Raw genomic sequence first — 16,213 nt, 5'->3', positions numbered from 1 at the left:
AAAAGGTTAACAAAAAATCTTAGGATATCTTCATCAAATTTTAGAATTATAAAATACACTTAATCTTATTTTATTAAAAAATTGCCACATGAGTTGTCATGTGGAAAACAGTTCTTTTTTGGTAGGAAAAAAAAAGAAAGGGGACAAAATGAAGAACAAAATAAATTAGCCTCAAGAAAATAAAGAACAAAACAGAGAAAGATGTTGATAAATATAGAAACACAACCTGATTGTGATTGAGTAGTAAGTACTCCTTCATCCTTAATCAAGAGGTCTCGGGTTCGAGTTCTCTTGGGTACTAAATTGCTTTTGTTAGGAAGCGCTTTACTTGTTGGACTTTCCGACGTAAATCCGGATTTAGTCGGACTCTAATGTGAATACCGGATGAAAAAATAAAGGGTCACGTGAACGAAAATTCAATGTCAAATGCACCTAAGTGAGTGTGTATATAGTATACCTATGTCTAGTTAGTATTCCGGTGTGTTTATCAAAGTGATAGTCTAGATATATTTCTCACACGGTTAATAATTCAAAAATGAAACTAAAAAAAAGTAAAAATTAAAGGGGTCGCTTGGTAGAGTATATAAAAATAATGTTTAATAGAGTGTATTAGTAATGTTTGTATTAATTATGTTTGCATTAGTTATGAATAAATTATTTTTTATGCATTGTTTGATTTAGTATGCATTATATAAAAATATTTATTTACAAAAGGGTAATTGAATCTCTAACCATGCTAATGCATGCATTAAATACATTTGCATTACTAGTACCCAGAAATTCATAGTATTAGTAATACACTCTTCAATACACAATAGAATATATATGAAATACACAAAGTTAATGCATACAATAGAATATATATGAAATACACAAAGTTAATGCATACATTATTTTTGCTAATACACTTTTACCAAACGACCTCTAAGTGTGTCTTTGACCCTTTTAACTCTTACCTTTCATTCATTAGTTGAATGTAGATATCGGGTGCAAGTAAATTTTTACCTTAAAATGAAGGGTATGTATGCAATTAACCACTTGTTGAGGGGGTGAAATAAGGAGTAGAGAGTTTTTTTCTTGGTGGGAAAGTAGAGGACCAGTTCGTTATATTCGAAAATTTAAAAGATAAAGGACCAAAATGGAAAGCATCTTTTCCAGCCCATTATATAAAGAGACGCACACTTCAAATTCAACTTTCCCTAATAAAACCATACCGTCACCTTCGCCTTTTCCCGGCAACCGTCTATACAACTTCCTCATTTTTACTCCGACTCAAAACCCTATATTTTCTTCACTGTTGAGCCAGTGAAACCCCATCAAAAAGTTCTATTTTTTCCCTTTTTTTTTTTAAAGATTTTTCATGTTTTTGACCTTTTAAGCGAAGTAAAGAAAACCCAACTGATCAATCTTCTGTTATATTGAAAGTTTAGCAGGTATTGCCTTTCGGTACGTTGTTTTCTTATGGGTCGCTCTGTTTTGTGGATTCGGAGCTTTGTGATAGCAAAATTTTGGCTAAATTGTTAATAGGTTAATGGGTGTCTCTTAAATTTTTTGATTATGTTGACTTTCTTATTCCAAGATTTTGCACGTTTTTTACTTTTTAAGTGAAGAAAGGAAAACCCAACTGATCAGTCTTATGTTATACTGAAAGTTATGCCAGAAAATAGTTAAAGGTATTTCACTTTCTCTACGTTGTTTCTTATGGGTCGCTCTGTTTTTGGATTTTGGAGCTTTGTGATGATAGAATTTTGACCAAATTGTTAATAGGTCAATGGGTTTTTTCTTAAATTCTTTATTATATTGACTTTCTTATTCCAAGATTTATCATGTCATTGGCTTCTTCTTTTTTCTTTTTCTTGATGAGGTAATTTCTTACTGAGGTTACGAAGGTATTAGATATATATGTGTGAATTGTGGTGTTTCCAAGACATTTCGTTTGTCTACTATGTTTTTTTTCTTGTTTCTTCTATTTTTTGATTCATTAGAACTGACTAAGTAAACCCAAGTGATTAGTGGCGGATCATGATTTTCACCAAGGGGTTCAAAATATGAAAAGAAGCCAAGGGGATTAAGCATCTACTATATATACACATACACAATAGTTTTAACCTTGAATATACGGTGTAATTTTTCATTGAAGATGAACCCCCTTACTCCCACCTGGCTCCACCCCTGCAAGTGATCAGTTTTCAGCTATAGTGAATGTGGTGCTTGAAATCCGATTTATCCATTGGTGTCTTACCCACTTGTGTGTGTGTGTGAGAGAGTGAGTGAGTTTCGTGGACATTCTCTTCCATTAATCTGTCTTATGGAAGTGTCTGATAGTATGTAGATGTTTGAACTGGTTATATTGGAGAGATTATCTACATAATGGTGTGTTTTGAGGGCTGCCTTCAATGGTTTCATTTCCATAAATGGTTAATCTGCTGAACTAACTGTGAGAAATTGCGGGATTGCTCAATTTTGACTAAATAATATCTGTGGTTTGATTATTGTTATCATGAATTTTCAGTGTTGAAGATTTTGATTCCCACGACAAAGAAATGGAAGCTAACGGGAAGGACGAATTGAAGAAACCGCTTTTGCAAGATGATGCTGTAGCTGTCACAGTGGTTCAACTAAGTGACAGTAGGAATAAAAAGATTAGAACTCTTCTCTTCAAAGTTAATGGCATCACTTGTGCATCTTGTTCCAATTCCATAGAATCTGCGTTGGGAAAGCTGAAGGGGATAGAGAGTGCTACAGTGTCTCCACTTCAAGGCCAGGCCGTTGTTAAATATGTGCCAGAACTTATCAGTGTATGTCCAATTTAAGACAATGGGATACTCTCTTAATTTTAATCCAAGAATTTAATCATCAAATATTCTAGGACTTTAGAGTCCTAGACGACCAAATAGCTTTGTTGCCTTCTCATGTTGTCGACAGTCCATTGATTATAAAATTCACAAAATCTATTATTGTTAAGTGATAGATTGATTCTTTTCTTTGTGCTTTTCTTTTTCCGCTTCCAATATTATGATTTATGACTGCTTCCAAAAGTAGTGCTTTTTTGGAGGATCCAATACAGGTACGGCAACATTTTTGGAGAGTGAGCAACATAGCTATAGCATACAAATACATATTTATGCATGTCTCACTGTAAGGAGGAATTTTACAAATTTCATAAAAGAACAGAATAGGTTTAAAGGTGAAACAATTAAAGGCAATATTTTAGTATGAAGTACATTTCATAAAAGTTATCCCTGATCTATTATCATCTTTTCGTATGTTGAGTGCTGCCTGCGCTCAACTGAGAACAGTTGCATCAATTCTGATGTTTATGACTTCAGAGATTGATTTAATGGTGGTTGATTGCTCTTTGTTTTTCTTCTTTATTTATGTTTCCGTATTTCTAACTAAATATATGACTATACCAGGCAAAAAAGATAAAAGAGGCTGTCGAAGACACTGGTTTTCTAGTTGATGAATTCCCAGAGCAAGACATTGCTATCTGCCGGATCAGAATCAAAGGGATGGCATGCACAAGCTGTTCTGAGTCTGTTGAACGTGCCCTTTCGATGATAGATGGAGTAAAGAAAGCTGTGGTTGGTTTATCTCTTGAAGAAGCAAAAGTTCATTTTGATCCAAATGTTACAAGTACCAGCCGCATTATTGAAGCAGTTGAAGATGCTGGATTTGGAGCTGATATAATTAGTTCAGGCAGCGATTTAAATAAAGTACACTTCAAGCTAGAAGGCATCAATTCTCCAGATGATTTTACTGCTATTCAATGCTGTCTCGATGCTTTGGAAGGTGTAAACACTGTTGAAATTAACCAGCAAGAGCATAGAGTGACCATAAGTTATGAACCAGATATAATTGGTCCAAGAACCCTAATGCAGTGCATCCAAGAATCTGGGCATGAGTCAAGTACTTATCGTGCAAGTCTTTTTATCCCACCGAGACAGAGAGAAATAGAAAAAGAGCAGGAAATCCACACTTACAGGAACCTGTTTTTGTGGAGCTGCTTATTTTCAGTGCCAATATTTGTTTTTTCAATGGTACTTCCAATGCTTCCCCCTTATGGAAATTGGTTAGAGTATAAGGTTTTCAACATGCTAACTGTTGGAATATTGTTAAAATGGATCCTTTGTACACCTGTGCAGTTTGTTATTGGTCGAAGGTACTCTTTCCTTCATGGAATTTTAAGTGCAATGTGATTTTCTTTTTTATTCCGAACTGTCTTTCGTAGAGATATGAGAAAAATCTAATAATTTCTAATTCTAAACTTCTACTTTAGGTTCTATGCAGGATCATATCATGCACTGAGACGGGTATCTGCAAACATGGATGTTCTGATTGCATTGGGAACTAATGCTGCCTATTTCTATTCAGTTTATATAATGGTAAAAGCATTGACCTCAAACTCCTTTGAGGGGCAAGATTTCTTTGAGACTAGTCCCATGTTGATATCATTTATATTATTGGGGAAATACCTAGAGGTTCTTGCAAAAGGAAAGACATCAGATGCTTTGGCAAAGTTGACAGAGCTGGCTCCTGAGACTGCATACCTATTGACACTGGACGGTGCTGGGAATATTATTTCTGAGACAGAAATTAGCTCTCAATTAATACAAAAGAATGATGTACTTAAGATTGTTCCAGGGGCAAAGGTTCCTGTAGATGGTGTCGTTATTAATGGTCACAGTTATGTGAATGAGAGTATGATCACAGGAGAAGCTAGGCCTGTTTCTAAGATGCCAGGTGATAAGGTACTCAAGATTTGTTGGCCATGCGTTTCACACTTCTTGTTTTCAAATGCAGGCTATCATCAACAGATTGTATATCTTTTAACATGTTTTTTAATAATAAACATGTAACTATTAGGTCATTGGTGGAACTGTAAATGAGAATGGATGTGTACTCATCAAGGCCACTCATATTGGTTCGGAGACTGCCCTCTCACAAATTGTTCAGTTAGTTGAAGCTGCTCAGCTTGCCAGAGCACCTGTTCAGAAACTTGCTGATCAGATATCAAGATTTTTTGTACCCACGGTGAGTACTATCAATGTTAGTAGAAACCAGTACAAATCCTGTAAGCTTATTTTGTTTTTATGAATGAAATGAAATCCAAGCAGTTCATACAAAACTATTCAGATCTGCATGATGGCTAATTTTTTACCAGACAGAATCTTAATTGGCATATGCTTGTTTAAGCAAAAGAGGTACTCCCTCGATGTGTGATCAAGATATATGTTGCAATTTATATCTTCAGTATATTCATTTTAGAAGTCTTTAGTGACTAACAATGGACCATTATTTAAATACTGGTGGATGCAAACACTGAAATCTATAGCAAAGACCATGGCCAAATATAAACTGGTTTATTCTAAGACCTTAATCTGAATGATTAGGATAAAGAATAATTTGGAGCCTGTCATAGTTTCTAATGTGTATGTACAGCACCGTTCGTACGGTAAGTATGTCAATATAGCTTTTAATATCTGAAATGGCTTGAGTTGATCTTGTTCTCAGATGTTGCCAGTTATCTGCTGGAGAGCTAAAACAACCCAAATTGATTATATTTCAGGTTGTTTTAACTGCAATTGTGACATGGCTGGGATGGTTTATCCCTGGAGAACTAGGTGTATATCCTTCAAGTTGGATACCAAAAGGAATGAATGTGTTTGAGCTTGCATTACAGTTTGGTATATCGGTGTTGGTGGTCGCTTGCCCCTGTGCGCTAGGGTTAGCTACTCCTACAGCAATTATGGTTGCCACCGGAAAGGGCGCTTCTCAAGGTGTGCTTATTAAAGGTGGAAATGCTCTTGAAAAAGCACATAAGGTTTGTTCACCTCTCCAGCCTTATAAGTAGCATATAGGTGAGATTATTTCAATTTCACACAAGAAAGTTGTCCACTCATCTTTTTTTTTTCTCTTTTGAGCTGAGAGGGAATTGAGGGGTCAAGGACGTGGGAGTTGTCAGTTCATTGCCTTGAAAATTCAAACTCAGAGCCAGAAATGAGATCAATCCTTGGTTCTAGAAGTTCTTGTTTACAACTAAGGATAATAATAGATAGTTAACTGGGAGTTTGTGCTTGCAGACTAATTTTAATTCATGAATAGAAAAGAAATTGCATTTTTCTGTTTTCCTTTGTGGGTGTTTATGTACACGCATCTTGTTCTTGCACAGGTGAAACTGGTTGTGTTTGATAAGACAGGAACACTGACAGTTGGGAAACCCTCTGTTGTCAGTGCTGTGCTATTTTCTAACATCTCCATGAAGGACTTCTGTGATGTAACTATCTCTGCCGAGGTAGGCTTCTTTCCCTTGTGTTTCATAATTCTTTTCTTTTATACATTCTTAGATGTGATGCCTACCCTATTATCCGGTGACTTTGCTATGTGTAGATGTCCCCAACCTTTGGTCTAGTGGTAAGAGAGCAGTGCATTGTGTAGGTTAGGCGCACATCACAGATTCAAACCCTTTGATGACTAAAGCTTGTATTTAAGTAGAGATGGTTAGATGTGTCAAGTTTGTTGAATGAGTGCTCTCAAATTGAGATTTCTTCCATCAAGTAGAAAGAATTCTGATTTACATGCCTAAAAATCTGCTATTTACATCCCCAAATTCCTAGTTGTAATACTCTAAACTTATGCTACATTAATCCCTAATATCTCCTATATAGCAATTGACATCATAATTACACAAATATCTAGAGTTATTACATAGAAATGTACAACTATTAGAATTTGTCCAACATGCTAACATCCCCCTCAAATTGATGTTGGTGGATCAAAAAAACATCAATTTGCCTACTAGAAACTGATGGCATTTCCGTGCCATAGATTTTGTGAACACATTAGCTATTTGAAGATCATTGTATACATTTTTTTTTGATAACCGAGATATCCGTCTATGACCCGCCCTTTGGACCAATCATAGCCCTCTAAACTCAGTGGATAATGGGCCCGCCCCTCTACCCTTCTCCACTTAAATACCAGGCTTCGCTTTGCATGGTGTGGGACTTGAACTTGGAAGAGCAATGACTCTCTTATACAATTTCTCTAATAGAATGACAGTCCACTTTAATGTGTTTGGTCCTTTCATGATAAACCAGATTGGTAGGAGTTGGATTAGATTGAGGAAATCAAATTTCTGCAAGTAAACCACGAAGCCAAACAATCTTTAGAGCAAGCAGTAGACATTGTTCGATATTCAGAATCTGTTGAAGATTTTGAAACACGAACTTGCTTCTTGCTCTTTCGAGATATCTAAGAATCTCAAAGAAACATGCACCAATATGTGATAGAGCTATAAGTATCAGAACATCCATAGCAATCAAAATCACTATATGCATTAAGTTGAATCGGAAAACCACTAAGATAATCCATGAGTAGATGTTCCCAAGAGATATCGAATGATGCGACGGACAACCACCAAATGTAGATGGTGGGGAGCCATCATAAATTGACACATTTGTTGAACAACAAAAGATATTTTAGGTCCAGTAATAGTAAGATAACTTTAGCTCCCAACTAATTGTTGTACGAAGTTGGATCATGACGAAGGTTTCCTATTGCTCGACAATACTTTACATTCAATTCACCAATGGAAGATTCTTGAAGACCAGCCAAAACAATCAAATCCAAAGTATATTTGTGTTGGTAAATACACCTAAAGAATCATAATGAACTTCCAACCCCAAAAAAATATGTAAGACTACCAAGATCTTTGAAAAGAATCCTTAAATTGCTATTGGAAGCTAGTGATTAGTGAACATCAATTCATGTGATAATAATATCATCTACATATACCAAAAGAAGAACACAACCTGTAGAGGTTTTTCGGAAAAGCAAAGATGAGTCATATTTGCTCGGTTCAAAAGAGAATTGAAGCAAAGTAGACTGAAACTTGTCAAACCTAGCTCTACGAGCTTGTTATAATCTATACCAAGACTGCTTCAACTTGCATACATTTGATGTAACTGATGAGAACAAACCAAGAGGGGGTTTCATACAAATATCTTCTTTGAGATTGTCATGAATAAAAGCATTTTTGACATCCATTTGATGAAAAAGCCAATTTTGTGACGCAATAATGACAATAATAGTTCACACCGTAGTAATTTTTGCTCCCGTCCCAACGTCTTCTCATAGTCCACACCATACTCATGTTTGTTGCCAAGGACCATCAATAGAGCTTCTACCAATCAAGAGTTCCATTAGAATGAAGTTTAATTGAATAAATCCATTTACATAAATTGGACGGACATTTGAAGGACAAGGAACAATGTCCCATGTGCTTACTTTAAGGGGGAAAAGTTCTTCCTTCATTGCTTTCTGCCAACATTCAAGCTTGGAGGCTTGTAACCTGTTGGAATAGAGATGTTGGATAGAGTAGAAGAACAACCATACCAGTTGGGAGTACGATATACTCTAGTAGATTGTTGAGGAGGCTCAAGAGAACCAGAATGAAGAAATCTCAAATTCTCACTATGGAACAGTCTCTGGTGATGGATTTGTATTGAGGTGAGATAAAGTTGGCCACCATCATTCATACAAGAATCCAGGTTTGAGCCACTTAAAAGAAGATGACAAATCCTAAACAGTAGGAAGAAGAGGAGAAACAAAAGCTGACTCAACATAAGTAGGAAAGAAATAATGATTCTCAAAGAAAACAACATTTCTAGAAATACAAAATTTGTTATAACTTGGATCATAGAAATTAAAACCTTTTTGCGAAGTACCATAACCCATAAAGCACATTTAGTACACTGAACAGAAAGTTTATTCCATTGAGAAGGAGGCAGATTCACCAAACAAACACAATCAAATGTATAAAAATCATGATAGTTAAGATTTTGGTGATACAACAACATACCCAGTGTATTCACATGAGACGCCGGAGGATAGAGTGTTTTAAGATCTTAACCTCTACCTCGTGAGGCAAAGACGTTGTTTTTCGTAGACCCACGACTTAGAGAAGCACAGATCAAAGCAGATACTAGAAAAAAGCAGTACAAAGCTTTTAGAAAAAAAAACAATAGCTACAACAAAATAGTGTGATAATCGAAGGACAAGAGATGGTGATAGCCTGCATCCTTGCTATTAGGACATAATCTATGTCTTCTTCTTGATTATACTCCAGTACTACTAACCTTGCTTTATTACTTGTAATGGTACCTTGATAGTCAAGTTTGTTTTTGAAAATCCATCTTTAGTTGAAAAATTCTGATCATGAACTTTTGACTCCTTTTGTGAAACTTTAGCTTGTTCTTGATCTAAAATAATAACACAAGTACAAAATAAATCACATTGGCCTAAACATTTCTGGATTATAACTTAATCCCAAACCTCAGGCCAATCTCATGATTTTTCCACCATTAATTCACCTAAAATTAACAATTCTATGGTTACATTAGTGAATTACGGTAAATAAATCAAGAACATATGTGTTTATAAACAACCTAAGGTCTTACACCTCAAAATACTCATAAATTCAGATTTTCCCCACCTTTGGATGAACCCAAACCCTTCCCTAGGGCTATAAATAGCGCCTCTAAGACCTAGAAATCAAAGTATTGCATCGAAAAACATATTACTTACCTTTACGAAGGTTCCTGATGAGAAATAGTTGAAAATCAGCCTAACTCGCCCATGCTCTTCCCCAAAACGTTCTTGGACAATTTTAGGCGGTTTTGGTTTTATTTTTTTGCATTTACAACGACTAACCCGCTATCGCGGTGACGGCGTTGTAGAGGGAATTAAATCCACTGCTATAGCGGTGTGTCACCCGCAATAGCAACTTGGCGATTTTGTGTCGATTATCGTGCTCTCAACCTTATAACAGTCAAATACCGTTTTCCCATCCCTACCATTGATGAGCTCTTTGATGAACTCCACGGGGCCTGCTTCTTTTCTAAGTTAGATTTGCTCGCTGGTTACTACCAAATTCGAGTTCATCCACCGGATATCGAGAAAACAACATTCCAAACTCATGAAGGGCACTATGAGTTTGCCGTGATGTCTTTTGGTCTTTCCAATGCACCTTCAACCTTTCAGGCGACCATGAATTCAGTTTTTAAATCATTTCTTCGCCAATTTGTTTTGGTCTTCTTTGATGATATCTTGGTCTATAGCCAATCGTGGCCCGACCACCTGGACCATTTACAAAAAGTTTTTGAGGCCTTACGTGAACACTCATTGGTGGTTAAACGTTCCAAGTGCCAATTTGGTCGGACTTCTATTGAGTATCTTGGCCATATTATTTCTTCCATCGAACTTCAAGTGGATCCTGATAAGATACATGCTATTGTGTCTTGGCCCACACCTCTGACAGTGAAGGATGTGTGGGCTTTTCTGGGACTTACTGGCTATTATCGTCGTTTTGTCAAATCATATGCCCATATTGCTTCGCCGCTCACTGATTTATTAAAAAAGGAAGCCTTTCGTTGGACTGATCTTGAGGTTGCTGCCTTTTGCCTTTGTTAAACTCAAAGAGGCTCTTAGTACTGTCCCTGTTCTTCGCCTCCCTGACCTTCACAAGATATTCACGGTTGAAATAGATGCATCTGGAGATGGCATTGGAGCAATTCTTTCTCAGGAAGGGCATCCCGTTGCCTTCTTCAGCCAGAAGCTTTCTTCTCGAATGCATGTCGCTTCTACTTATCACTGGGAGATGTTTTCCATTACAGAGGCTATTCAGAAGTGGCGTCAATATTTATTGGGCAGAAGATTTCTTATTCTCACAGATCAACAACCTCTCAAGTCTTTGACTACTCAGGTAATCCAAATGCCTGAACAACAAAAGTGGTTAACCAAGTTGATTGGTTATGACTTTGAGATCTCGTATAAACCGGGAAAATTGAACTCTGTTGCTGATGCCCTTTCCCGTGTGCCTGCTCTTTATTCTCTTACAATGGTAGTGACTGAATTTGACTTGGTGTCAAAACTACGGGAACTTAACAAACATGATGCCTCCTTAGTTGCTCTTCACCAACAATTTCAGGATGATCCTGCCTCCTTGTTGGATTAGTCTTTCCAAGGTGGCTTGCTGCCTTTTTGCAATCGTCTTGTCATTCCCACTGATCCGACTCTTCGTAAGTTGTTGTTACAGGAATTCCATGCCTCCACTACAGGGGGACATGCTTGTATAGCCAGTTTTCATCGGCTTTCCTCAAATTTTTATTGGCAAGGCATGCGTTTTGATGTCAAGTACTTTGTTTCTCACTGCCAAGTTTGCCAACACACATAAATGTGTAAAGAAGAGAAGCCTCTCAAATAATCATAATCATAATCATGTCTTATAAAAAACAACAAAAGCCACCCCTATATATAGAGAAAACTATCCTAAATAGAATGTAATTCAAATCCTACTTTTATGGAAATAATAACTAGGAAACTTTGGCTTTAAACATTCAGCGTTTTGGGCTGGTTCAACTTTTGTGCTTCATGTGGCCCCAATCTTCTTCCTTTGGGCTTGCATTTGAACACTTCTTCCGTAATAAACATTTTCTTGATTTTCCATTGAAGCCCACAAATGTTAATGGAGGTATGCCAATGTCGATGCTATCAATAAGTGAAAGAATCCAAGAACCTAATCCATGTTTAACTTGGTTTTCATTAGCGCGTCAGCCTCCTTTGTGTTTCTCCTATTTCCAAAGTTCTTTCTATGAGAAATATAGAAAAAGAATATTATTGAATCGTTGTTGTGTCTACATTATTACATTGAGACCCTATTTATAGACACTAGAATACAATCCTTTACCAAGTAGGATACTATTTACTATTCCTATTTCTATTTGTATTCGTATTTCTATTCTAAATAGGATTGTATAAACATATTCTTATTTTAATAGGATTGTATAAACCCATTCATGTTCTAACACTCCCCCTCAAGCTAGTGCATACAATTCATGTACCTAGCTTGTTACAAATGTAATTAATACGAGGACAGATGAGGGGCTTGGTGAGATAACTGCAAGTTGATCAGTCGACTTCACAAAATTGACAGTCAATCTCAATGTGGTTGTTCTTCTCATGAAATACTGAATTTGATGCATAATGTTGATAAAACACAGAGTGATAGTGTTGAACTTCCCAAACCAAACTTGCAAAGACTGTTTCAGACCATAGAGTGACTCACATAATCGACATACAAGGCTACTAAACTCCCCTAGAGCAACAAAGTGCTCAAAAACTAGTATAAAGTATATGGATCATGTTGGAATCAATAGATGAGTCGATATTAAACAAGTCACCAAAAAATTGGTCGAACATGCTCATACACTGGAGTATTAGATTTGATGGTTGAAAGTGGTCACAATCTAAGAAATAAAATTATATGGGTAGGGTTGGAATGATGGCACGACCCAACTAGAAAATATAAATTATATAAGAAAGGTCGGATTGATGGCACGACCCTATTGAAAAAGAGAAATAATATGGGTAGGGTCGGAATGATGGCACGATCCTATTGAAAAAAAGAAATTATATGGGGTTGACAAAAAACAGCCCTAGAAAGTCACCGGAAATTGACGCACGGTGACCTGTCTGACTGGGTTTTCTTCCCTTGAATATGTTCATATATCATTGATCCTACTTTTGTTAACATATTCATTGGTCAAACGGGAAGCATATATGAGTAATAGCCATCCGCCGGCAACAGAAGCTCTTTGATTTTTTACCAAGATCGTAGAGGCTCTGATACCATGTGAGAAATATAGAAAAATAATATTATTGAATCGTTGTTGTGTCTACATTATTACATTGAGACCCTATTTATAGACACTAGAATACAATCCTTTACCAAGTAGGATACTATTTACTATTCCTATTTCTATTCTAAATAGGATTGTATAAACCTATTCTTATTCTAATAGGATTGTATAAACCCATTCATGTTCTAACACTTTCCATGTGTGCAATTATTGTAGTATTTTCATTTTGATTTCTTGTTCCTTGATCGATGTTATTAGCTTTAATCCCAATTCCTCAAGGAAATTCTTCATGCACTTGGAATTTGCTTTGTGCCTGATCTGTGTTTTCAGTAGTATCCCGTGAAGGACCTAGTTCCTTCGCTTCTTGTAGTGTACTTCTGTAGTCAGATCTTGCAATAGACATGTTAAGGAATTGGTTCTTCGGTAGTTCTTTGCCATAAATACAATAGACATGTTAAGGAATTGGTTCTTCAGCAGTTCTTTGTCATAAACAATATCCGTCATTATTTGAGACATGATTAACATCCAGTTCTTGCTTCATGTTTGTTATGTTTGTTAATCATCAAAACTCCATATGTGGCATAGCTAAGGACTCCTAGCTCATAGCTCAACATGACTGACCTTCAATTATCACCATAAAGTTTCTGAATTACTCTACCTCCTATCCTATAGCCCTCCAAAATTTTAAGGGTTGGGCTCAAGATAATTTGAATTGGGTTTAATCTCAACCTATTCAAGCCTTAACCCATTTTAAGAGAATCTTCAATTGAGCCCAATTTAGTCTCCAATTTCAACTCATTTTAAAAATCTTTATTTGCATTGATGTATTATATGTTCCTATATTGAAGGTTTGAATTACTATCTGTTGTATATCTTTTAGGATTTAGCTATCTATTTTAACTTCTTTTTTTAAATTTTCTTGAGTTGAAATTTAAATTGTAGTTATAAAACTTAAATAACAATATATTAAAATTATTGAGATTAAGCGAGTCAAATTAGGTGGGTCAAGACCCAACCTGTCTTTAAGCCCATTTGAGCCCAAAGTAAACTTGGGCGGGTTAGGACCCAATCCAATTTCTATTTCAACCCATTTTAATATCTCCAATTTCAACCCAACCTGCCAATTTGACACTCCTAGCCCTCTCCATTGATTGAAGGTTCAGTACTATTGTAATAGTAAATTATTTGAACTGAATATTGTGGCCCTTTGGCACATGAGATGATAACTTTGGGGCACACCTTATTTCTTCTCAACTCGTATTTGTAAAATGATAATGCATTGCTTCCCACTTTTAGTTCCCTTTTTTTTTATGAAGTGTAACCTTGATAGTGCAGGCTAATTTGACTTGGAACATATTATATTGTTCTACAAGAGAGTGTTAATTGTTGTGAATGTAGTTACATCAGTTACCGCAGCTATGTAGTTACATCAGTTACCACAGCTATGTGGTTACATCAGTTACCACAGCTAACATTAATTCCATTGAAGTGAAAATTTTTGGACTTCTCAATAATGAAAGTGGATGACCTGCAATCATGTTCAGTTAGTAATCACTAAGCCCATACATGCGCCTTTTAATGCATACGGTTCAAAAAAGTGAATCAATGTATAGATTCTAGTGCTCGTTCTTTTTTTCTAGAAAGGTTCTTTCTTACTTCTAACGAAAGGGTTTTTCTTCGATTTTTCAATAAAGACGAGTTTTTACTCCTTTTATATATTTTTGATTTTCCATTATAAAATTAGGCTATTCAAATATGAACTCAAATAAAATGAGGTATTTTCATTGTGTTATCATCAGTGGAGAAGTTATTTTTAAAAAATGTTAGTGAAGTATCAATTATCTTGGGCATATCTGTGTTGGATTCATTTGTCCAGAATTTGATTTTCAGGCAAATAGTGAGCATCCTATTGCAAAAGCAGTTGTGGACCATGCCAAAAAGTTACGCCTGAAGCATGGTGCTGCAAATGAATATCACCCTGAGATAGAGAACTTTGAAGTGCACACTGGAGCTGGTGTGAGCGGAAAAGTTGGAGAACGGAAAATCCTAGTCGGAAACAGGAGGCTTATGCATGCTTTCAATGTCCTAGTAAGCAGTGAAGTTGATAACTACATTTCAGAGCATGAACATCTTGCTCGGACTTGTGTCTTGGTTGCTGTGGATGAGAAAATAGCTGGGGCTTTTGCTGTGACTGATCCTGTAAAGCCAGACGCTGCACGTGTTGTTTCTTTTCTCCACTCAATGGACATCACAAGTGTCATGGTGACTGGTGATAACTGGGCGACAGCAAGAGCATTAGCAAGTGAAGTGGGAATTCAAACAGTGTTTGCTGAAACAGATCCGCTGGGAAAAGCTGATAAGATTAAAGAATTGCAGGCAAGCTTTTCTCTCCTCTTCCTTAACAATATGCATATTTTTGTCAAGATTCATGATTAGCAATTGATGCTTTATGGTTTCATTTTGAGGATGATTTGCAGTTGCTAGGAAGAAACTCCAGACTATAATCATGTGTGTGAACAAATAGTTTTGTCCATTTTGAGGGAAAATGCTTTAAAGATCCACTATGCTCAACTTAGCTTCTAATTTCTACCACTTTGATGCAGTTGAAAGGCACTCCTGTTGCAATGGTAGGAGACGGGATAAACGATTCCCCAGCACTCGTTGCAGCTGATGTTGGGATGGCAATTGGCGCAGGCACTGATGTAGCTATAGAAGCCGCTGATATTGTTCTCATCAAGAGCAACCTTGAAGATGTTGTCACGGCAATAGATCTCTCTAGAAAGACAATGTCACGTATCAGGCTCAATTATGTTTGGGCACTCGGATACAATGTACTAGGCATGCCAGTTGCTGCTGGTGTCTTGTTTCCCTTCACTGGAATCCGTTTACCCCCATGGCTTGCTGGTGCTTGCATGGCTGCTTCTTCCATTAGCGTGGTATGTTCGTCATTGCTGCTGCAGTCTTATAAGAAACCTCTTAACACTCGAGTCAATTAAGTTTTTTGAAATAATCACCATTGTTGTATTTAGTCTTTCTCAATATGATACCCTTGTCAGCTACTTTATAGTGAACATCTTACAAGTAAAACATTTGGTTAGGTGTTTTATCATTATGGTTCTGTTGATACTTGCTAAGTATTACATACTACTGGTATATATTGTGGTCCATCTGTCTCAATTTATATGACAATTTTTTCTTTTTAGTCTGTCCTAAAATGGAATGTCATTTTCCGAAATTCAAAATAAAACTTTAAAATTATTCTTTTACCTTTTTAATGAAATGATTATAGTTACACAAATATCTATAATTTGTTTTAAATCACAAATTTTAAGTCCTGCAAATTTTGAAATAAATTTGGTGTAAAACTTTTCCTCTCCCAAACAGACATCAGAACAACAATAATTATGTTTTTCTAAATATTAAAAAAAAAAAAATGTTGACTATATGAATTCTTGTCAATCATATTTTTCCAGTCAGATGTTTGTTTACGGAAGAATAACTTTCGTTTTGTG

General features: G+C 36.2%; 2 protein-coding genes across 4 annotated transcripts in view; both read left to right on the top strand.

The window, feature by feature from the left end:
• The window catches only part of LOC125837883 (ADP,ATP carrier protein, mitochondrial), a 216,499-nt gene that overhangs the window by 186,302 nt on the left and 13,984 nt on the right, over positions 1-16,213 (top strand). The gene's annotated exons all lie outside the window — the stretch shown is intronic.
• Positions 1,216-15,849, top strand: LOC125837874 (copper-transporting ATPase HMA4-like). 2 transcript variants are annotated; one of them, XM_049516947.1, is made up of 10 exons: positions 1,371-1,421; positions 1,657-1,673; positions 2,513-2,798; positions 3,417-4,162; positions 4,280-4,751; positions 4,867-5,034; positions 5,570-5,824; positions 6,173-6,295; positions 14,592-15,077; positions 15,305-15,849. In XM_049516947.1, exons 3-10 carry the CDS (start codon positions 2,544-2,546, stop codon positions 15,695-15,697), a joined length of 2,898 nt encoding a protein of 965 aa, XP_049372904.1. In that variant the 5' UTR covers positions 1,371-1,421; positions 1,657-1,673; positions 2,513-2,543; the 3' UTR covers positions 15,698-15,849. The 2 variants fall into 2 exon arrangements, with proteins under 2 accessions (XP_049372902.1, XP_049372904.1); XM_049516945.1 differs by lacking the exon at positions 1,657-1,673 and having other exon boundaries at positions 1,216-1,433.

The sequence above is a fragment of the Solanum verrucosum genome, unplaced genomic scaffold, assembly GCF_900185275.1.
Source record: "Solanum verrucosum unplaced genomic scaffold, falcon-dt-bn FXZP01000262.1, whole genome shotgun sequence".
Taxonomy (NCBI): Eukaryota; Viridiplantae; Streptophyta; class Magnoliopsida; order Solanales; family Solanaceae; genus Solanum; species Solanum verrucosum.
The sequence above is the reverse complement of the archived record's forward strand: the minus strand, read 5'-3'. Positions and strand labels throughout refer to the sequence as shown.